Source organism: Brassica napus, chromosome C6 (genome assembly GCF_020379485.1).
Source record: "Brassica napus cultivar Da-Ae chromosome C6, Da-Ae, whole genome shotgun sequence".
Taxonomy (NCBI): domain Eukaryota; kingdom Viridiplantae; phylum Streptophyta; class Magnoliopsida; order Brassicales; family Brassicaceae; genus Brassica; species Brassica napus.
This window is the reverse complement of record NC_063449.1, coordinates 7,699,391-7,723,494: the sequence shown is the minus strand read 5'-3', so window position 1 is coordinate 7,723,494 and position 24,104 is coordinate 7,699,391. Positions and strand designations below refer to the sequence as shown.

The 24,104-nt window shown below is 35.5% G+C and overlaps 2 protein-coding genes and 1 pseudogene across 2 annotated transcripts; 2 read left to right on the top strand and 1 right to left on the bottom strand.

Moving 5' to 3' along the window:
• Positions 1 to 2,103: 2,103 nt before the first annotated feature.
• On the top strand, positions 2,104 to 3,529 carry LOC106435344 (annotated as a pseudogene).
• A 2,055-nt stretch (positions 3,530 to 5,584) lies between these two features.
• Positions 5,585 to 7,540, bottom strand: LOC106435343 (trafficking protein particle complex subunit 1). The gene is made up of 4 exons (XM_013876217.3): positions 7,235 to 7,540; positions 7,034 to 7,148; positions 5,977 to 6,095; positions 5,585 to 5,888 (listed from the first exon to the last, which is right to left on the bottom strand). The coding sequence occupies exons 1-4, from the start codon at positions 7,456 to 7,458 to the stop codon at positions 5,837 to 5,839; spliced, it is 510 nt and encodes a 169-aa protein (XP_013731671.1). The 5' UTR covers positions 7,459 to 7,540; the 3' UTR covers positions 5,585 to 5,836.
• A 10,761-nt stretch (positions 7,541 to 18,301) lies between these two features.
• LOC106435350 (transcription factor bHLH122) lies at positions 18,302 to 20,426 on the top strand. The gene is made up of 6 exons (XM_013876223.3): positions 18,302 to 18,990; positions 19,135 to 19,400; positions 19,487 to 19,645; positions 19,727 to 19,792; positions 19,876 to 19,944; positions 20,025 to 20,426. The coding sequence occupies exons 1-6, from the start codon at positions 18,501 to 18,503 to the stop codon at positions 20,067 to 20,069; spliced, it is 1,095 nt and encodes a 364-aa protein (XP_013731677.1). The 5' UTR covers positions 18,302 to 18,500; the 3' UTR covers positions 20,070 to 20,426.
• Positions 20,427 to 24,104: the final 3,678 nt, after the last annotated feature.

Here is a 24,104-nt window from a genome sequence, read left to right as displayed (position 1 = left end):
TATCTATTTGATTAGTTGGTTTTAAAATAATTCAAAAAATTCACATATTTATACAAAAAATCATTTAAGCAAATTTCTAAGGGGTGGTCCAAATAAAAAAAAAATCACACATAAAATAAGTCATGACTTCTATTTTAATCGATAAGATTATATATACGTGCATCTTACCAATAAAAAGATATATATATATATATATATATATATATATATATATATAATTTCCCCCCACTCTTTTGTGTTGATCCATATAACTTCGTATTAGGCTCCTCCGGTTTCACTGATTCGATTTGTGCGCTAAATTATCCATGACTGCTAAACAATTTTTAGTGCATAACTGCATATAATCCTTTAAAGTACAGAAAGCTATGCATGGCTGGCTTAATATGTGTTCGAAAGGTCGGTCCCTAATTCTTCTAGTGCCTTATTTCAGTCGAGCTATGTACACATTATATTTTCACATATAAACTTGAATTTATATTTGAGAGACAATAGTTTCCTTCTAAAGCTACTATGTTGATTAAGTACCGGATCTACCTAAACCATCATCGATCATAAAAGCTTTTCTAAATATACAAGATTATTGGTTATAGCTTAGTTAGGTTAGGTCTATCTAATTAGCTAGAAATTAAAATTTTCTAATAAATCACCTATAGTCAATTACATGTTGTTGGACCCAATTTCGATCAATACATTAATGGGCCGCGATCAAAGGAATGAGTCGAAATGAACTGAAGCCTGTAGCAAGCAATCGAGCTCAAAAGCGAAAACTTCGAGGTCCCGGAGATCGCGGGACAAGAGACGGAAATCGCGGAGCAGTTACAAAAGTCACGAGGTCGACTCACTATAAAGGAAGAAGAATGAGATTGAAGAAGGACACGTTGAAAACCCTAAAGAGAGCTACACACTTACATCGACCTTGTTCTCATCTCAATCTTAGATTCTTTTTTTACGGATCTCGTTTGTATTACTCGATCTGATTCAACTTATTGTATTTGATCTTATTCATCAATAAAGTCCATTTTTACCTACTGGAAACTGTTTGACATCGTTGTATTCTAAAGATATCGTTGCCTACATCATTTTTCTTCTCTAGATCAAACCCCGATCACTATCAAATACTTAGTGTAAATTTTAAGTTCTAGACATGTGATTTATAAAATTACATCAACCAACTTGTATAATATAAATAATACCAGGTATGTAATAAAAAAGAAGACAACTCACTCTTTATATGAAAGTAAGTTAAAAAAACACTCATTAGGACATGTATATGGCAACTATATTAACCAACACTTGAAATAATCCACACAAAATTATGTAAGTGGGTTAATAATGCAAGAGAGTGACACTTTGAACTTTGAAGGTTTACAAAGAATTAATGCAGCTTTACATATAAATGTGGTGGTTGCGACTATCCAGCTTGGCTTGTCGACACATTGCTCTCTATTGCATTATGATACCGCACGTGTTCCATTTCATATAAATCTTTATAGAGTGTAAAAAAAGAACAAATAAAAAGATATCGAATTGTTGATCATTTCACTTTTGCATCGTGGGCGTGGGGAGAAAAGTGTTGCATTATAACAAATACAAAAAATGAAAGGGAAATATAAATTTGTGTAAATAAGTATCATAACTAGAACCAACAAAGCATATCAAACTTTTTTACCACGCGCGCGTACGCAACAAAAAAAAAAGAAAAAAAAAACTTGAACAAAATAATTGTTTACAACTAGAATCATATTTTGTTTTAATATCACCAATTTATTTAGCATGAATTGATTTAAACTTTTTGATCTGTCTTGACAAAAAAAAACTATAACCGGAGATGATGTTATCAATATAGCAAAAATTTGCAATTCATTTTCTAAATAATTTGTTTGAGTAACTTTTATCATCAAAAATCAAAATAACGTTTGTCTTTCTTCCCTTTGCTGCGAATTGATTTGTTTCGAACTTGTACGATAGTTCAGTAAATGAAAAAAATGAACAACAATTACAGCATTAAGAAACAACAAAATAATTACAATATTAATTTAATAATATTGCGTAGTGCAAAGAAACAAAGAAAAAATAAAGCAAAACAATCGAAATTATCATAGTATATATATAAAGAGCATGGACACACAGGAGACACGACCTCAACGTTTCAGACCCACTTCGTCTCCTTCCTTTCACAACATAACTCCCTCTCTTTCTCTCAATGGAGACATCAGCGACGAAGCTCGACCTCGACCAAATCAGAGCTCTTAAACTTCTCGGCAAAGGCGCCACCGGAACCGTTTTCCTCGTCCACGACTCTGTTTCCGACTCCTCTGCTTCTTCTCCCTTCGCTCTGAAGCTCGTCGACAAAGCCTCCGCCTCTTCTCTCCGCCGTGCCAAATGGGAAACTCAGATTCTCCGACGTCTCTCCGATGAACCGAACCCGTTTCTCCCGCGTCTCTTAGCTACCTCGGAGTCCTCTGAGTTCTTTGCTTGGGCCATACCTTACTGCTCCGGAGGTGACCTTAACGTCCTCCGTCACCGTCAAAACGACGGCGTTTTCAGCTCATCTGTTATTAAATTCTACTTGGCTGAGATCCTCTGTGCGCTTGACCACCTTCATTCCATGGGGATCGCTTACAGAGACTTGAAACCTGAGAACATCCTCCTTCAGGAATCAGGTCACGTGACTTTAACTGACTTCGACCTCTCTTGTAGCCTAAATAAACCCACCCGACCCGAATTTTATCTATCCGACCCGGAACCGGATCCGAATCGTAAAAGAAATCTGAGATTTTTCCGGCAGAAGAAGAAGACGAAATCCGCTCGGGTCAACCCGATAACCCGACGGAGAATGAGTTTTTCCGGCGGCGAACGGTCGAACTCCTTCGTCGGAACCGACGAGTACATATCCCCGGAGGTAATCCGCGGCGACGGACACGATTTCGCCGTCGATTGGTGGGCGCTCGGCGTCCTGACGTACGAGATGATGTACGGAGCGACGCCGTTCAAGGGACGAAGCAAGAAGGAGACTTTTCGTAACGTGTTGATGAAGGAACCCGAGTTCCCCGGAAAACCGTCGGATCTAACGGATTTGATCCGACGACTGCTTGTGAAAGATCCGACTAGGCGGTTAGGTTTCCGGCGCGGCGCGGCGGAGATAAAGGAGCACGCTTTCTTCAGGGGAGTGAAATGGGAGATTTTAACGGAGGTGTTAAGGCCTCCGTTTATTCCGTTGAGAGATGACGGTGAATCGACGGAAAACGTAACGGCAAGTGGGTTTGGTATAAAGGAATATTTCGAGAAACTGAGAACGCCGTTACCGCACGAGTGTCCTGAAAACAATCCGTTTGTTGATTTCTGATCCACGCGTGGGAGAATCTAACACTTTTATTAATACTAGATTTTCCCTTTTTTTCTGCGTCTTTTAAGCTTTTCTGATTTTGATGTGTATAAAAAATAATTGTTAGAACGAAAATCAAGAAAGCGAAATATGATTGTTTATAATTTGAAACTAATATTATTACAAAGTTTTGGTTGGTGTAAATTCATTTTGTACGTATATTATTCATAATTTCGTGTGTGTGTGTTGTTAAATATATATATATATTGATCTCTCTATCTTTCATTAGAAAAGCATCAACAAAAAATTAAAACAATTCAAAGTGGAAAAAGACTTATTTTTGTCATTCATAATGTATGGCGATAAATAACACTGCTTGAGGTGTAATTCTTTATATTTAAAACTCGTGAGTATGATAATAGAAAAGGATTAGTATAAATATGCACATAAAATGGAGAAGTATAAAGACTAAAGAAGTAAAATAAAAGCCATGATGAAGCAAATGGTTTCTCAGTCATCTACAACACTGATGGGATATATATATTTTCGATCATATGTAAAAGTTGATGACTTTGCAAATATTGTCCTATCTAAATTCGAAGAACGATCAGTTTCTTGGAAATATACTTTATGTTCTGATAAAGAGAATATAAACGTCAAATATGCATGTACGTTCACGAGAGAAACAAGCGTTAGATAAAAGAAAAATGAGGAAAGTAAAAGTTGTTCACGAGTTTGTTTCGGTTAGCGATTGGTTAATAGTTAAAGAGACTCTAAACTAACATGTGATATGAAGTTCATGTTTTAAGTTTATCAAGAATATACACAATAAGAAATTTTGTATATTTGGATTTCGGAGGTTCACATGGTTGTTTTTCTCGGCTCTATATTGTTTTTGAGTTGTATCGTCGTTTATTCTTGAATCTTTTCTGAAAAGTAATAAAACGGTAATTCTTATGAGGTTTTAACCATGCGTTATAGGTAAATTGGTGTTCATAGCCCTTTTTAAGAAAATGGTGTTCACAACGAAAGCTTTCATGAAATAAACATGTTCATACCGAAAAGATTAAACAGAACGTCTTTGAATACAATTCTTTCTACGATTTTTTGTATATATCATAAATGAGTAAGTTATGCGTGTAGAATTGATCTACACATTTGGAGACTTTCACAATTTTGATGTAAATTTTAATAGATTTTGTGCAATTTGAAGACCAAAATATTATATAGATTAGTTTTTATAGTTTGTAGAATCAAAATTAATATCTTTTTGGGTTATGTCGAGGACCTGTCTTGCATGTGTGAGCCTATTCTGTAATCGTAATTTAATCTCTAAAAATTTTAGACGTTTGTTTTTTTTTCGGTGTGATACTTTTCAGCAAATGTGCTAAAAACTTACATGGGAGGATCACGTGATATGTGGTGTGTGGCTAGAATGAATCAATCAATTTCTTTTTAAGATGTAGGCTAAAAATGTTTAGGTGCATATGAGCAAAGTCACCGGTATGTTGAACCTTGGCAGTAATAAGAACAAACCTACAAGCTAAACCCCTTTCTGTGGTTTCGATTGTTGTCCGTTCATTAGTTGTTTCGCCAAATTTGAATATAGTCATCTATATATAACATATAGAAAAGTAAGAGCTAGATGCTCTTAATTTGAGAGAGAAAATGAAAATCGAGAAACACATCAATCAGGTGAAGATTCATAGCTTGGGATTTGCTATAGCGATCGATCCTTAGGCTAGTCACAAAAGTTGATTAGAATAATATGATTATCCTTTTTTCAGGGCTCACTTGTTTTTTAGGTATTAGAGAGGACATCCACCATTGACTTGTTATACTTGTGATTAGTGAGAGAAGACAAAAATACAGGAGAAAGAAGGGGATATATATATAGACTATTGACATTTACAAAAAGAATGACAAATTTAATATTTGATTTTGCAAAAAATCCATATAATAATAAAAAGATTACAAATTGAAGAAATAAAATAATTAGAGGAAGCAAAAGAAAGACAAAAAGGTATTTTAATGCGTAGACGATCGATCAACTAACTTTTTGTATTGTGCCAAATCCATCACAGCCCCAAACCCTCCAAGTGCATTTTGCCATTTGAAAATGAATGTTATAATCTTCTATAAATACAAAATATTCTTTCATTCAGAATAAATTAATCTTTCAATAGTTGAAGTCACGTATTTACTTTAAACCGATGTCATGACGTACTCATGAGGTTTTTTTTTTTTTTGCAATTAAGATACGTAAAATATTCAAAATTACGGTTTCTTGCCATATGGTATCTCAAGATTTGCGTTTAACCATAAACATCTTTGAAAACAAGCCAATACATTGATTTAAAAAAAAAAGAGAACAAAACATATATTTGCAGAGGAAAGCAGTGTGCTCGAGATTGATCTTTCTACTAGAATTCTCTCTTATCTAGGAGATTGTTCAGAAGAAAGTTCAGTGAAGCAGAGAAGTTCCAATTGCCAAATCTTGTAATGCACACACTAAGAGATGCTCCTCACATACTGGTCAAGTGCAGTGTTGAACAACTCTGACCTTAAAAAACCAAATGAACTATAGTCAGGACTTATAATTTGTTGACCGACGCAATAAGACGTTATTCATGATTCAATGGAAAGCTTACTTGATTGGAGAGCCTGGGCTGTAGATAGGGTTTTTTACCACATACTCAACGTATAAACCGTAGATGTACTTAAGGGATTCGCGTAAATCTCCAGTCTTTGGATGAGTTACCAAAATAATCTGCAAAAGAATAGAAACATGTTGTGGTTTTAAGCATCCATATCTGTTAAGTAGTGTTGCAAACAGCTCTGGAATCTTCACTCTTGACCGCAAGCAAAGTTTGTAGCTAAGGGAAAAATTAACCATAGAATGCAACAATTACGTTTTCGAATCACATTTGCGACTAGACCTAATGCAAAACTTAGTTTCAACAATCTAGAACGCGATCGCCCATTAACACCACCTTGTTCAAACATATCAGCATATAGAGACATAAATCATCTCAGCTAGTTTCACTCTGCAAAAACTACTCTTACTAAACACCATTTGCGCTTAGACTAGACCCTAATGCACACTTTTGTCATCAGGCCTTAGTTAAACAAATGATCCACAATCTATAATATGCTCAAACATATCAGTTTCTATAGAAACATAAGTCAGCTGAGCTAGTTTCACTCTGGAAAATAATTTAATAAACCCCCATTTGAGACTAGACTAGACCCTAACCCACACTTTTTAAGCCGACTTTCCACAATCTAATAAGACCATCCGTTAATCATCAGCTCAAGCTCGTTCAAACATACCACTCTCTATATAGACATAAACCAGCTCACCTAGTTTCACTCTGAAAAAGCAACTTTTACTAGTCCCATATTCTTTGACATAACATTAGAACCCGTTCTGGTTTCATATTCTCCTACACCTAATCCCCTTAAAAGAAAATCGCATTCGGATTGAATTTCAAAGGAGACAGTTCCTTTGTTCATCCTAACTCCACACAAACTTATCCAGATTCCACCACTTAATCTATGAATTGGATCTCAAAGTAAAGAGATCTTGAACCAGATCTCCATATTCATCTACATAAAAAAGAACACTTCATCTTTCTCTAGGTAGACACCCAGATACTCTATGCTACCACTTAGTCTATGAATTGGAAGTTAAAGGAAGAAGCAGACCTTAATACCAGAGGGAGTCTCCATGAAGCTAAGCTTGTAAGTATTGGTTCTGAAACTATGGAAAGAGCATCCTTGTCCTGGCAACTGTGGAACCCCTAGATTCCCCTTATCCGCACTGCCACAAACGCATTTAGATCCGATCAAAATCGATCAGATCCACCAACGGATCCGATTTAAGGAAAAGGGTTGAAATTTATTTACTTGGTGGGGTCCATTTTGGCGGTGAGGGATTTGAGGGAGAAGAGGAGACCGAACATGAGCTTGTGATCTTGCTGAGGGTTGAGCGTGTGGAGAGGCCGGTTCCACTCTTTGTAGAGGAGACACACGCCGTTGCGGTTGAACACGTACATCATGTGCGCGTTGTTCCCACTCGCCGTTGGGACGGGAGGCGACGGGCTTATCTCGGATCCGCCGAAGAACTGCATTGTCTGTTTCGGAGATGGTTTGGTTTCGAAGATCGAAGATCGAAAGTGAGAAGAGATCAGAAGCAGTGTTGGGAACGAAACAGCTCCGTGTCTTTTACTTATTGGGCCTTTTTAAATGGGCCATGTATAAATGTATTCTTTAAGCGTTGGGCTTTTTTTTTCTTTATTGATTTCCAAATTTTCACAGAGAATGAAACCAATCTTGTACAACATATATTTCATTTTTAGAAAAATATTATAACGCTGGATGTGCTGGTTGACATGAGTGTAATATATGAAAAAAGGTCTACATTTCGATTGTGAAGAAGCGTAGTAAACGAGGGACGAAAATTCTTAGTTTAATTTTTTTAATGAAAAATTAAATACAGAAATATTATTAATATTTAAGGTTAATAAAATTATGTTATTTATTAATTATACGGTTAATTCTATATTTATAAAAGAAAATATATATTGGAACAAAAGCAATGGATTCAAAAGTATAAAGAGGCAAATCCTTTTTTAATATGGCTCAATTAGCCAATTTTTCGTTTTAATTAGTATTAGGATTACACTAAGCATGAATTGGAGGTCGTTCTTGTTAGTGCAAAGTTCTTGTTAGTGCAAAAATGACACCACAATAAAGTAATGCAGAAGATAAATCAAAAGACAAATCACACAAGCAAACATAGAGATGTCAAACAGGTTTATCCGTCCCGTTCTGTCCCAATCTGTCCCGTACCGCGGCGGGTCACAGCGGAACTGTCCTGCGCGGGATGCGGTTCTCAGAATGTCTACCCAAACCCGTACCGCAGAACATATAGGCTTTCGCGGCCAGCCCGCGGGACGCGTCTGTAGTAAACCAAATTACTATAACAGTTCTTGCAGACATGATCAAACTCTCAGAAACTCTTAAGAATGTTATTGTACTGCGATGATTAACTCTAGATTTTACTTTTGAAACACCTAGACATAATCAAACTCTTAGACTTTAGCTAAAAGAAACAAGTAATCCACCAAGCACAATCCTTGCGGATATAACTAATAATAAAAAGCAATAAAACAGAAAATAGTTTAAGTTGGGAAAGAGTGCGATGGGATTCAAATCATTGTATAGTTTGGTTGTGCGTTTCATGGTTTTGTTGTTTTTGTAAGAACATGTTCATAACTATAAAACTTCAATGATCATAGACAAAAGTAACAAGCTCTTCTTCTTACAGAAGTAACAAAATAACGAGAACACTTTACTACATTGCAACATTCCAAATCAATAATCACAAGACTTGGGTTCTGAGCCATCGACTAGATGGTCAAGGCATCATATCAAGTTCAAGTTCTCTTATCAACACAACCAGTAGGCATGGGCGTTCGGGTACCCGTTCGGGTTCGAGTCGGGTATTTTGGATATCGATTTTTTTTTGTAATACCTCGTAGGTCCCATTTTAAGAAATTCTTAAATTCGGATCGGGATCAGGATCGGTTATAACACCTCGGTTTCGGTTTGGGTTCGGGTTATACTGAAGTAACCATATATCAATTGGGTTCGGATTTTTCTGTATCGGTTTCGAATTTAACTGAAGTAAAATTCAAAAGAAGACAAATTAAGCAAAAAATTCTTGTAACTTAAGCTTAGTAAATTGATCACATTGACAAGTGAAACATGAAAATTGATCACGTTTGGACATCATAGCAATATTAGCAACACAAAGTAAATTGATCAAGTTAAGAACTAAGAAACATGCCACTCAAATTTAGTAAAAATGTTTGCAACAACACACCAATAGACTGCAACATAGACTGCAACATAAGTCTCAAACCGAAAATAGCAACACAAATTTTTAAAATGAAAACTGCAACAAAGTCTCAAAACGAAAAAGAAACAGAGGAAAACAGAAAACAGCAACATAGACTGCAACATAAACTGCAACCAGCTTGTGGCGAAGGAACTTGGTCATATTCGGGAAGAGCTTACTCCTGATAAGCCATCAATTCCTCTGATCCAAAGACAAAGATAGGCAGATCAATATACACACCAAATTTAAGCAAATATATTACAAGTTAGAATGTTAGATCACATACCTCTTTCAATTTGTTCTTGCTCTTCAATGTCCTCAAGGATTTCTTCATTTGTAAGCACCCTTGACTCACAATGAATGTCTTGCTTCAACCATTGCTCGGTACACATCAATACCTCAACCATGAAGTGAGTACGGCAGCTCCTAAATGGGTCTATGATCCTTCCACCAGTACTGAACGCACACTCGGATGCCACAGAAGAAACCTGCATTGCAAGGACATCCTTTGCAATCTGTGACAGTATTGGAAACTTGGTACAGTTTCCCCTCCAGAAAGAAAGAACATCATACTCTACACCAGCCATCAAATCTGGATTCTCAACTCCTTCTTTCAAGTACACATCCAGTTCATCCCGCTTCTCTTTCACTCCAATCTCCTTTAGCATGGACTTGTACCTTCTGTCAGTCCTCTTATAACATATACCATCATCAACTAAATCAGGTGTTATCATGGAGAGTTCTCAAGAACACTGAGATGATTGTTGTTTTCGGTAGTTGCTTGATCGGTCTGCCTACTTGATGATCTCCTATGTCTTTCACTATACTCCTTAAACAAAATCCGCAACACACTTATCACAGACTCGTACATCTCTTTCCCTTCCAAGCTGTCCTCCCCATAAAGCTCATCAAAACACATCGTCGCAAGCACCATCTTCTTTGTTGGATCAAAAATTGTTGCCACAATTAACATCTTGTTGATGTTCTTCAATCCATCCCAATACTTGTCAAACTTCTTGAACATCTCCACTGCCTTATCCTTCAGTTCATGATCCATGCTTTCGCTCAGTGCCATCAGGTTAGTTGTTATGGTCACAATCTCTTCATAACACCGGTAAGCGTTGAGAGATGTAGACGCAGAGACAACTAAGGTGGAGTTGTAGAAGATCACTAGAAACCTGCATAATCTTTCTATTGATCTCCAGTCATGGTACCGTGGAGGTCCTTCTCTCTTTTTTCCTTTGTCGGTCACCTCCAAAAAATGATCGTTGTAGAGCTTATCTTCTGCCTCCATCTTATCAAACGCAACTCTGAACTTCAATGCCGTATTCAACATCAGATAAGTGGAGTTCCACCAAGTAGTAACCTCAAAAGGAAAGCTTCCTCTGGTCAGTCTACCCGAATCAACTTTCTGCTCAAACGATGTTAACCTATTCCCTGAAGCTCTAACATAGACTATAGCATTACGAACCGCAGTCACATTCTCATCTACATCAGCCATCCCATCCTTCACAATCAAGTTAATGATGTGTGCACTACATCTCAAATGCATGAACTCTCCATCTAGAACTAAAGCATCTGGAGACTGTGAAGAGAATTCAGCCTGAAACCTCCTCAAAGCAGATGAATTCGCAGTAGCATTGTCAACCGTTGCGCAGACCAATTTATTGATTCCCCAATCAGCTAAGACCTCTAAAAGAACTCTAGAGATTGTCTGACCTTTGTGATCGATTACATGTTTGAACCCGATGATGAGCTTCTTCAGGCGCCAAGAAGAATCAATGTAATGTGCAGTCACCACCATGTAACTTGCACCTGTGAATAATAATAACAAACACATTTAGATCAGTTCAAAGTTTTAAAATAAAACACACATTTAGATCAATTCAAAATTTTAAAATAACAAACACATTAAGATCAGTTCAAAGTTTTAAAATTAACACACACATTAAGATTGAAACTTACGAGTTACTTGACACACACATTAAGATCAAATCAAAATTGTAAAATAACAAACACATTAAGATCAGTTCAAAGTTTTAAAATTAACAGACACATTAAGATTGAAACTTACGGGTTACTTGACACACACATTAAGATCAAATCGAAATTGTAAAATAACAGACACAATAAGATCAGTTCAAAGTTTTAAAATTAACAGACACATTAAGATTGAAACTTACGTGTTACTTGAGCCACCCATATATCAGTAGTGATGGATACTCTTTGCTTGTTTGATTTATACCACTTCTTCATAACAGCCTTCCTTTGCAATACATCTTCACAATGTCTCTGGTTGATGTTCTCCTTGACACAGGCTTCCATAATTTCATCTACACAAATGACATATAATGTTAGATACTAGTTAACTTAACTATGTATAAATTAGATATTTTTATAACAGTGGACTCTCATACCTTGTTACAGAAGTGTTTCCAAGCCACACCTTCTATCCAAGCTAATGGTAACTCTCCTATAACCATCATCTCATTGGTTGCTTCTCTGAAAATCTCTTCACTGACCTTCGCATCCGCCAGATTGCCTTCTTCATCAATGACTTGTTGAGTAGAGCTTTGGCCATCTAAATGCGCAAAGTATTGTTTACATACGGTGAGATTCTTCAACAAGTTTGATGTCCCTGACTTTGATTTGCAACAGAACTTCTTTTTGCAGTAATGGCAAAGTCATTTGTCACGATTTTCCTTTGTCCTTGTGTAATGGCTCCAGATTTTAGACCTCGGAGGAAGAATCCTCGCTACTTTCCTTCCATCTTCCATTGCTCCACTAGCTCCATGGGATTCTTTACGTTTGCCACCACTATCAGGAGTACGAAATTCTTCTTCTTCATTGTCAAGGTGAACTCGGATAGGAGTTGATGATGAATCCATCTGAGATAAGTTAAATAAAAATCAGTTATCAATTCAACTAAGCTAAAATTGTAATCCTAAAACACCTATCATATAGTTTCTTAACAGAGATCGAATCCTAAAACGCTTATCCACATAGAAGACTCGATATGATCACAGAAGATTGAATCGAATCAAGTCACAAACATGCATCAATTAAAACTGTATACAAGTATCAGAATCAAGTAGTTACCTCGGATCGAGTTCTCGAAATCAAAGATGGCGGAGGAGATAGAGAGAATTGTCAGTTTGTGCTTCTGAACATTGCAAACATCTTTGATTTTAAAGGGAAATTCGATTAGGTTTTCGAAAATATGAAGAAGAGGAATCGCCCCTAGCGTTATGATGAAAGCAATATTGGAATTTGGAAATAACAAAGCGTGGTTTGTGTCTTGGTAATTGTAGAAATCGTACAATACACCTATATACTTATGTACATAATACATATACTTCGGTTATTTTGGATTCTGATTCGGGTTTCAGATTAAACCAAACCGTACCCGATAACCAAATTATCAGCATATCAAAACCAATCAGGTATTTTGATGGATCCATAACCGGTCGGGTTCGGGTTTTTCGGTTCGGGTTCGGGTTCGGTTCCGGATTATGGATAATATGCCCAGGCCTAACAGCCAGTTTTAAGCAGGACAGTGAGCTTGGTCTGTTACGCAGGTTTGGTGATGCATCCTCAATAGGTGAGCCTTGGTGGTTTCTTGTAGACGTCATGAAACTGGAAACAGGATCCGTGAATGAGTCTTGTAGCGAATGATCAAGTTGAGGATTCTCACAATCTGAAACCGGGTTGCAGAAGACTCGAGGATAAGAGCTTAAAGGTTGCTTGCTTGGAGTCACCAATGGGGCTCTTGGTTCTGAAAGAGAATGCAATGAGCTTAAAATCGGGGAAATAGCTGCACTTTCTCTATCAAACTGTTTCTCCTGTGATACAAGTACATCAGTGAAGATTATGAATAGCCATCTATCATGAAAAACTCATCTTGAAGATTGTAAGAAGATCAACTTACCTCATCCAAGCATGGCGGCTTTGAGCTATTTGTTATTGGTATAGTGTCTTGTTCAATCCCACCAGAAGCAGACGAGGTTGAAGCCCATCTTGAATAACAGATATTATCTCGTACCCTTCTGAAGATAGCAAAATCCCTTGAAGAACTGATTTAAGTGCTCTCGCAGCTGTGGCAGCTAGGCACATAATGAATCCAAACAGGTGGAAAGTTGGTTCACTCTGACAGAATCATGAAAGATAAGAAAAAAACAATCAGACAAGAGAGTTAACTCAATACATAAATCAAATATATCCAAGAGTAAGCATACTCTGCACACATATATAAGAACAACTTCTCTTCTAAGTAAAAACTTTTGAACAACATATAAAGTTTATATTGTGAAGTCGAGCTCAGAGCAATGCAAGAATATATAAAAATAACCAAACCTAAGATTCCTAACGACATTCACATACAAAACTGAATCAATCAGATGTCATGCCTCTACTTGACATTTCCATCTCCCTAAAGCCAATCACTTCATCAGCCGCATAACAACAACACTTTTCCGTCTCTCAATACTCATAAGTCAAATCAAAATACAACGGAAGCCTTGCACCTGAACAAGTAAAAAGATGAATCAAATATTCAAAAAGTCGAAGCTTTGGCTTTAACAACGTACCGTTGAGACAGCAAGCTCCGAGGCAGTTTCGTCCACAGCCGACAGATTCATCCGACGGCGACTTGTTGGTGGTGAAGGGAGGAGTGTGGCGGTGATGCGAGCAAGCAGCCTTCTCTGTTAAGCTCCTCTGCTGCAGCTCAAAGACGATGTGGTGACCAGAAGCACTGTAGGACATCCGGACATGGAACGGCCATCATCGGAGGAAGATGAGATGCTCCATGGTGGATCGAAGACAAAGAGAGGCTAAGGTGGTGGAACAAAGACAAAGAGAAGCTCCGGTGGTGGCTCGACGATGAAGAGAAGCAACAGTGGTAGACTGTCTCGAGAATCGCTCCAAAATCGGACTAGAAACGTAGAAAGTGATGAAGCAACGCCGGTTCTGCGCGTGATCCGCAACCCGCATAGGCCCATCCCGCTTTGGCCCATTCCCGCAAGTACCCATCCCACAAGGCCCGCAAATTTTCGGTCCTAAGAAATATAAACCCAAACCCGCCCCGCACTGGGCCTTTACGGGCCAGGCCCGCGGGCTGATGACCCAATTGCCATCACTAAGCAAACACCAATGCTTTATTAGAATCTAGTTTAAACAATCTTTACAAGACCTTGTTTATTCATCTTTACTTGTCTAGTGTTAAAACACACGACACTAAAGGATTTCTAAGCTACCCGCTTATGTCTCTCTCATGTCAAGTACTTCAGCCACTGTTTCAGCACGACCCAAGAACACTTCCAAGAGCTTATCTCTCTCTCTATAAGATCAGCATATGTGTCTCTGTCTCTTTACAGACGACCCATAGCTATCTTATATTATTCTCCACGTTCCTGAAACCCTAGTCTCCAAGGAAACATGGATATGAACATCTTCCATAACATTAAGTGCAATTTTCTTTTTCTTGGAATGCACTTATTCATCTTCCTTTAAGTCATAAACTTGTTCCTCAAGCTTATTCTTCTTTCCAATTATCTCCAAGATACTCTTTTGCTTTCTAAGTCTACACGACTCCAGCTCAGCACATTGACTGCACATGGTCTTCACCACTCACCACGACATATGCTTCAACAACTACGCCAGCAATTACTTCAGGACGGAAATTTTACATCTTCAATTCTGAGCCTACTGAATTGACAAATTGGAGATTAATCGTGAATTATTTTTGAGCAGCTTATTAAAATTGTAGATAAATTAGGTATTAGTTACTTTAGGGAATTAAGTAGTAACTAACCATTGTCTAGTGGTAAATGAATTGGTTATAAATCATCATGTCACGAGTTTGAGTCTACAATAGCATATTTTGATTGTTTTCTACGTTTTCCTTTTAATGTGGCAAATTATAACTGACCATCATCTTTCTCATTACTTCTTTGAGTCTTTATTGCAAACAAAATTATTCGCTGTCAACCACAAATTTATCATAATTTGCTTTTTTTTTTGTGTTTTTGTTTTATATTAAACTTGTAGATGTATTATACATATTTCGATTTCAAACATTCAAAACTATAATACAAGATTTTTTCAATAACAATATTGGTTTTTTGAACATGAGTTATAATCAGTGGTGGAGGTAGAACCAAAACTCAGTGGGGTCAAAATTATACGTATGAAATTATTCACAGCAAACAAGGGAGTCAAACTTTGAAAATGAACCAAATAATCAATAAATAACAAAGTTTTATGCTTATATTAAACTAAATTAAAAAAAATGATAGGGGTCAGCTGACCCCCTGTTCCTTAGTTGCCTCCGCCACTGGTTATAATCAACAATACAGTTATTTAGTTGAGCTTGCACATGCTTGCATTTAAACAAAACATTATACACCAATTTGGATTTCATATGCTTAGTCCAAAGACTGGTTCTATAAACTCGATTGTCTCAAACGTTACACTTGGTAGAAGTGTTTTATAGCTCACTACTTGTTTCTAAACTTTTGGTAATCAATGCTACTTTCGTATTAAAGCCACTAATCAATATCAAAAGTAAAAGTGAGGAAAAAGAGCAACACACTTAAAAAAACTTTCAAGTGTATTTCTGAAATAAAAGTAAGAAAGTGCGGAAGAATCTATATAGGTGCTTACTATTTCAAGGAAGAGGATCTTCACGCCTAAGTTCCACGTGAGATTGTGCTTCTCTGTTGTATTCCACCTCGATTCTCAAACCTTATCTCATATTTATGGGTATCGTTTTCTTTGTATCAAAGTAACGTGTACTTTCTTGACACCCAAAAATAGTTTTCTCATAAAAAGATTGATATAAAACGGTTGAGAACACATTTCAATATAATACACAAAATAACATTATCTCCAAGACAAAATCGAAACCAGTAAGATATACACACTATCACGAATAACTGGTCAGGTAAACCAATCACAAAACCGGTTTGAAAACAATTACTGCATTTGTATGTACCTTTTTGACTAGTGTAGCAAGCTCAGGTCTATTATACTCAAGTATTTCCAAAACAATGGTGCAATGAAATATGGATTTAGACATATACTACTTTGTATGTTCTTTTAATGAACCATTTGATGGTCTTTGTCCAGTTCCGATTAGTGGATATGTGGCTGGCCCTAAAAAAATTTGGGGTTAAAACAATTATGATTGTATACTATATGATCAACACATATAAAAGTCACTTAAAGAAAACAAATATTTCATCTCGCTGTCTAAAAACCGATCATACAAGTGGATACAAGATTCAATTTGCTTCTCAAAAACTAAGTTAAACACACAATGCTTGGTAAATAGTTCAATACCAAGTTAAGCACAACCAGTCTCTATGTCTAGAACCGATTCATATAAGTGGATACGAGATTCAATTTGCTTCGCAAAATCTAAATTAAACACACAATGCTTGGTAAATAGTAAAAGACCAAGTTAAACACAACCAGTCGGTTTACGCGGACGAGTCCGATTAATCTAATGAGTAAGCTACAGCTAGTATGAGCGAGAAAGGTAACCCACCAAATATTTAACTCGGTCGAGGCCCAATCCTGACGTAGTATCAGTACTTGTATATCTTTTCAAGATTTGGAAACTTATAATATATGTTCTTTTAATATTATTTACAGAAACGTAAGTACATTACGTGTCCTATTATTTTATGCGTAGTACATACGTGTTTAAGGGTGAATCGTTGGATTGAGTCGCTTGAAAGGTTCCCTAAAATTTGGAGCCCCTTATCAACACCTGTCTGATTCTTCATTTATTTTTTTATTACAATATATTATTATAGTTTGTTTTTCATTTTAACTTCTCCGTCATCCCAATATGGGTCTGATCAACATATGTCCTTTTTCTCAGCCATTTTTATAGCTTTAAGTCAACAGCTTTAAATCCCACAATAGGCGTCATTTTTAATAACATTATCTTTGAAAGTATTGAATCATGTCAATAATTGCGGATTTTTAAAAATCCCTGTTTAATTAAAAAGAGATAAAGTACAAATAAATATAAAGCTGCTGGATTATATTTGAAAACAAGAAATTGTTGAATACATTAGGTTTAGTACCTTTAGCCAGGGAATCTTACTAATAAACAATTGAAGAAAACACAGCATAGAAGAAATATAAGAAAAAATCTGCTATAACACATTTTTTTAACGACTTAATGTTTTAAATAAAAAAATATATGATATAGTTATAATATTTTGGAAATTTTTATGCAAGTCTCTTACCGTTAAAATTACTTGTTTTAAAAGAAAAAAAAATATTTTATTCTTACTGTTAAATTACTTTTATTGATCAAATCATAATACACAAACTCAGTTTTTTTAAAATAACAGCCGTATGAAATATGCATATCAGAAAATGGGACTCTTCGTAATGAAGTACTAATCCGATTTATATATACACATTCATTTCTTAGAAATACTATGACAAATATTAGTAGATATTTTCTATGTTTCTAAATAAGTATCATTTTACATCTTTCACACCGATTAAAAAAATGAATGAAATATATGTAAGTTGTTATTAATTACACATATCTGATTAATAGTGTTTGAGATAAATAAAATTATTTATAAAGTCAATGTAATTTGCAATTAATTTTCAGGTGAAAATAAGTATAATTTGTATTGGAATTGCAAAGTGATACTTTTTGTGTAATTAAAAAAAATTAGAATGATACTTATTACAAAATGGAAAGAGTTAGTAGACTGGATATACATCGGATAATAATTAAATGTAAATATCCCATTCCAACTTTTAGTCGCCAATTCATGTCTCAAAATCTGAAATGAACTCGATTCCACGGTGAAAAGAAGAAAAAATTGACATAAAAAATATTTTATTCAGAGAAAGAAAAATATTTTTTACTGTTACAATAATTATACGAAAATAATACACAAGCAATTAAAACTATGGTCCCCACATGACCCATACGTGTCAGCATCATCGGTTACCACTCGTAATAAGCAGACAACACAAAGGGCACTTTTGTCTAAACGTAAATAAATCCCAATCTCTACCTGCCCTCTGTTGTTTCGTCCTCACCTCTCTCTCCCCCACATAACCTTCCCTCACGTTCTCTTTTCACCTCTCTCTCTCTCTCATTTTATATTTATTATCATTATCTCAGTGAGATCTCTCGCCGGGAAAACTCTCCCGGCGAACTAGCTAAACGCCCGGTGTTGTCACCCTCTTACGAAAATAACACAGGAGGAGAAGAACTCTAAAGCTACTAAGATGGAGTCAGAGTTTCAGCAACACCACTTCCTTCTCCACGATCACCAACACCAGAGACCGCCAAGGACCTCCGGTTTAGTTCGGTACCAGTCAGCTCCAAGCTCGTACTTCTCGAGCTTCGGTGAATCCATCGAAGAGTTCTTGGATCGACCGACAAGCCCCGAGACTGAGAGGATCTTGTCTGGCTTCTTGCAGACCACCGACACGAGCAACAACGTCGACAGCTTCCTCCATCACACCTTCTCCGAGACGGAGAATAAGCCTCCGGAGGTGAAGACAGAGGAGGAGACGGTGGTTGATGATATTCCGCCGACGGCAACGGCGATGGAGGTCGTCGAGATGGCTCCTCCTGTTTCGACTGGGTATGCTTCGGTGGTGAGGAGTTTAGGTCAGAACAAGAGACCAAGAGATGACCGGACTCCGGCGAATAATCTCGCTCGGCATAACAGCTCACCGGCCGGGTTATTCTCATCCATAGACGTGGAGACAGGTTCGTGTGAAAACTTTCCTTTTTAATCTTTTTAAAGTTATTTCCTTATTAGGAAACTTTTCTGGTAGTGGAAAGTCTTTCTTTTTTAAGAATCTATAAGCATATCTGGTGTTTGTTGTTGTTGTTGTTTTGTCGGAACGACAGCATATGCAGCTGTAATGAAAAATATGGGAGGTTTTGGAGTGATGAACATGAGTAATAGTACCGAAGCTTCATCTCTTACTCCAAGAAGCAAGCTTCCTCCTCCTTCCATGGGCTCAATCCCTGAGGTTGATGATGTTAAACCCGTTTTCTCCTCGAGGTTGCCTCCTAGGACGCTCTCTGGTGGGTTTAACCAAGGCTCTGCTTCGTCTAAGCGTATGGCAATTGCAAGGACACAATCTGGTGGTCTAGATCAGTACAAAACCAAGGTAGGGTATTCTCATAATGAGTTTATGTTATGTCTATGTTTCTGTTGCTGTTCTTGATTCTGTTTGATGAAAATTAACTTAAACAGGATGAAGATTCGTCAGCTAGTAGACGTCCTCCTTTAGCGCATCACATGAGTTTGCCTAAGTCTTTATCAGATATTGAGCAGTTACTCTCAGATTCTATCCCTTGTAAGATCAGAGCTAAACGTGGCTGCGCTACTCATCCTAGGAGCATTGCTGAGAGAGTAATATCATTTCCCTACTATTTATGCGCAATGACATTAGTTTCATTGATTGTAAGATTATCTATATGTTTTGTGGAACAGGTGAGAAGAACAAAGATCAGTGAAAGAATGAGGAAGCTGCAAGATCTTGTTCCAAACATGGATACGGTGAAGATAGATCTTCCTCTTCTCATTTATCATTTTCTTGTTCTTTTCTCAATATGTATTTATAACCTTTAATTGATATGCAGCAAACAAACACAGCAGATATGTTGGATCTTGCGGTTCAGTACATCAAGGACCTGCAAGAACAAGTTAAGGTAATGTTCTCCCATGTAACACACTACTCTCTCTTTAATCTCTTGCTCTCTTCTTTCTCAAAAGTTGGATATTTGGTCAGGGGCTGGAAGAGAGCCGGGCAAGATGTAGATGCTCTTGTGCGTGAAACTAGAAGCCGAAGTATGCGCTCGTGCGTGCCAGGGAGGGATTTGTGCATAGAAGTATGGGTTCGGTCTTTGGTGAGAGTCGGAACATAGCGAAGTAGAGAAGAGATCGTGAACAGAGCTATAACTTTGGTGGCTGATGGACAAAAGGGTTTTGTAAAGTTGGAACCTTTTTTTTGGTTGGGAGGGGGGGGAAGGAGAAGTAAAGTTCATGTTATGGTTCGAACTCCAAAGCTATTGTATGTTGTTCTTACACCCAAAACACAATGAAAATGCAGAAGAGAAGTGATGTACTAGCATGAGAAGCTTCTTTTATTGTTAACTCAATAATAATAATTCAGGGTAATCATTTTACGTTCTTTTGTTAGAACATAGAACCATCAACAAACGTGTCTTAAGTTCTTGCCAAAGATCATAGACAAATTTCATAAATCTTGCAACAATAAACACATGACCAAAGAACCTTTTTGATAGTGCAAACACTACAAGAACAAGTACACGATGGTGATAAGTTTCACTCGAGATGCTAAATGATTTTCTTGTAACACAACTTGCTTCCTTTCATTCATTAATTTTCTTGAGTACAAATACAAAAGGAATTATCCATCCTCTTTATAAATAGCATAACGTACAATAACAAACCAAACTAAAAAAGATACATCTACAAAGGAAGATGACAACGAATTTAAAACAAGGTTTGGATGTAGATGGAACATTCCCGACATAGTCGGATAGCTGAAACTTAGTCACATAATATGTCAGATAAATTAAACTCTCACATGCGAGACAACACATGGTAATCTCAATTGCATCTTCTAACCATGTACATATATGCTGCTATGCAAGATCACAAACCGGTGATAAAGTTGAAATCGATGTTTGGCAACAAGGCCGTAAAAACATATTCTATGAAAATAATGTATAGTGGAAAAGTCCTCTTCCATAGAAGAAGAAAAAAAAATAGAAATCATTTCGATGAATCTACCAATATAAAAAATAATAAACCAATAATATGCAAATTAAAAGTCCCGATAAATCCACTGAAAATCCTTATAAATCAAGCCAATACAAAACCACATTTTTCGATAAAATCAGTACAGTTAGTACCTTCAAAATTAGTACCGTATTACTTGGTTTTTCTTAAGAAATATCTATACACAACCAGTATATGTAGACTAGTGGTCAAACGCAAGGGTTGGACTTAGTCTTGTTGTGTTTCGAGTTTAAGTTTCAGTGGAAGAAATGCTTTACTACATGTCTGTGTTAGCAAGGGTATTCAGAATCTACCAAAATATATTATATACTCACAAGTTTCTCTCGAATTATCAAACAAAAAAACACATTTTGCTAACATGTGAATTCATAGCAAAACTAAAAATATTATATTGCTGCAGGATATAATTTTGAACTAGTAAAAAAAAAAAAAAAAAATATACTAGTCGTTGCGTTTTTTAATCGGCCGTACCAACCAATATACATCACACTCCATAAGTCTTGTCCAAAAGATGGGTAAAATGTTACCCTGCCTACATTATAGTTGGGGATCTCTTGTTTGTTTTTTCCTTTGCTCTTTTGGGGGGGGGTGGGGGGGGGGGGGGGGGTGAAGTCATGTCATGTGGAGATGCACTAAGTTGTAGGGGTGACACGTGTTGATATATCATAATTGGTTTTCTTCTAGAGCATACAAGTGTTAATCATCAGCTAAATCTATAAAAGTTCGTTAGGTGAAAAGGTCTTGCTCAATGATTACTTTAGCGATTATGCGCATATTAATGTGTTGCTCTAAAATGTTCGCAGACAAACTTATCATACTCACGTACCCTTTACAAATCGTTTTTGCTTTTAATTAGTCGGATAAATTGATTTGATTCTGTTGGATTAGAACAACGTAGCTTATCTAAAGATGGAATTGAGATATGCATCATCTTATGTAAGGGAGTGACCATTTTGTTCAATTTACATAATTTAACTATTAATTTTGAAATCTAAAACTAGGCTTGGTTGGTTGGTGAGCAATTTTTTTTTTTAATAGCCATTTTTAAAGTATATCATCTAATTTCGCCATTTACTACTTAATTTTCTCTAGTTAATATGGAAATATAAGAAAATGTTGTCAAATTAATAATAATAGGATTGGATAACATATCTAGCTGGTGAAAGACGGATGAATATTCTTTTTGCCAAAAAGAAACGGTGAAAAATATTATTTTGAAGCAAATTCATACAAAGATTTTAGCATAATGTTTTAGATAAATCCTAACAGATTGCGTCTAGAGTTAGCATTGTTTTAGGTAAATCCTAACAAATATAAGAAAAATGTTACCAAATTAATAATAACCACGTAATAATATGCGTTGTTTGCAGAGTGAAATAGTTTATTAGATTTATTTATTATATTTTTTATTTAATGATTTATTGTATACTTTTTTCCAAGGATTGACATATATCCTTTCGGATTCAGTTGTTCTATTCGGATTTTTTAGAGTTAGAAATTTAAATTTTATTCATATATTTACAAATTTTGATTTGGATTTGGTTCGGATCATTACGGGTTCGGTTCGGGTACCCATTTTAATTATGTATTTTTTTAACAAAAATCAAAATATAATTAAATCCTCAAAATCCAAAAATAAAATAATATAAAACATAAAAAATTGAATAATATATTACCAAATATTTAAATTTAAATAAAAATTAGTTCAATTTAAATATTTAGATGGAGAACCAATAAATAGTTTTCAATATTTTGAATATTTTCTGTTATTTTTAGATATTTATTTGTGACTATGTTGATAATTTTTAGATTTTTTCATATTTTGAATATCTAATTGATATAATTTTTTTAATAATTAAGATATTTAAGTATATAATTGTGATTTAGATATTTTTGGTATCTAAAATATTTTAGTTTGAATCAAATTCGGATATTGTTATCTGGATATTAAAATCTTAAATCCATCTGAGTACTTAATCAGTTTTAGTTTGTGTTTAATATTACTTTCAAATCTACTTCGGTTCGGTTCTTCGGATGAATATATTTTACTCAAACTTATTTTCTTCTAATAATACAAAGCAAAATAAAGTAAATGTAAAACAAATTTTTTGGGTTTATTTAACATACATAATTAATTGACCATACTTTAGGAATACCAATTAAAATGGTTGGGCGTCGTGACAATATTGTTGGGAATGTTGCAAAACTGACGTAGTCTATAACCAATAACATGTATTTTTTATAAAATATTCTTGGTAAATATAATAAAAACATGATACAATCGAGTGAAAAGTGTTAGAGTTGCGTGGAAAATAATGTTATATCTTCAGTCGGCACATGAATTCTTTTTTTTTTTCAATCGGTTTTATGAACTTTTTTTATTCTAAATTTTTTCTGATTTCTGATTTTTTTTTCTAATAATCTGATTATGTTTCTAATTATTGGTCTGATATGAAATATCCGTAAATAAAATCAATATTTGGCTAAACTAAAGATTCGACTTTGTGTGTAGTGTTTTTTTACCTCAATTTCTTTAATTCATAACCAATCGCAATTATTTATTGCATTCGTGTATATAAACCTCAACCATGGCTAAGTTCGGCAAAATAATACGAAACTTTCAATTTCTAAAACATTCTCATTCCAGCATTTTAGTTTATGCGAATCTTAATGATTTTGTAATTTTTTTTCTTTTCAAAATGATATTATTCAGTAGCTGTACAATGAGATTTCAGTTCACTAATACAAATGTTAAAAATGTAGGAACCAAAAAGGAACTGATTAAAAAAATTAGTGCAAACACACTAAATTGTCTGCGTTAGAGTTAAAAAAATTAGTATATGAACGCATTAATTGTTAAATGATTGTGAGACTGACACGTCAGCATACTCAAATTGAAATCAATGTAAAGATAACATGTGTCCAATATAGTGTGTCATTAAAAGACAATGCTTCTATTTTAATATATATGAGATATGATTGAATAACATATCTAGCTGGTGAAAAATGAATGAATATCTCTTTTAGCATAATGTTTTTTGAT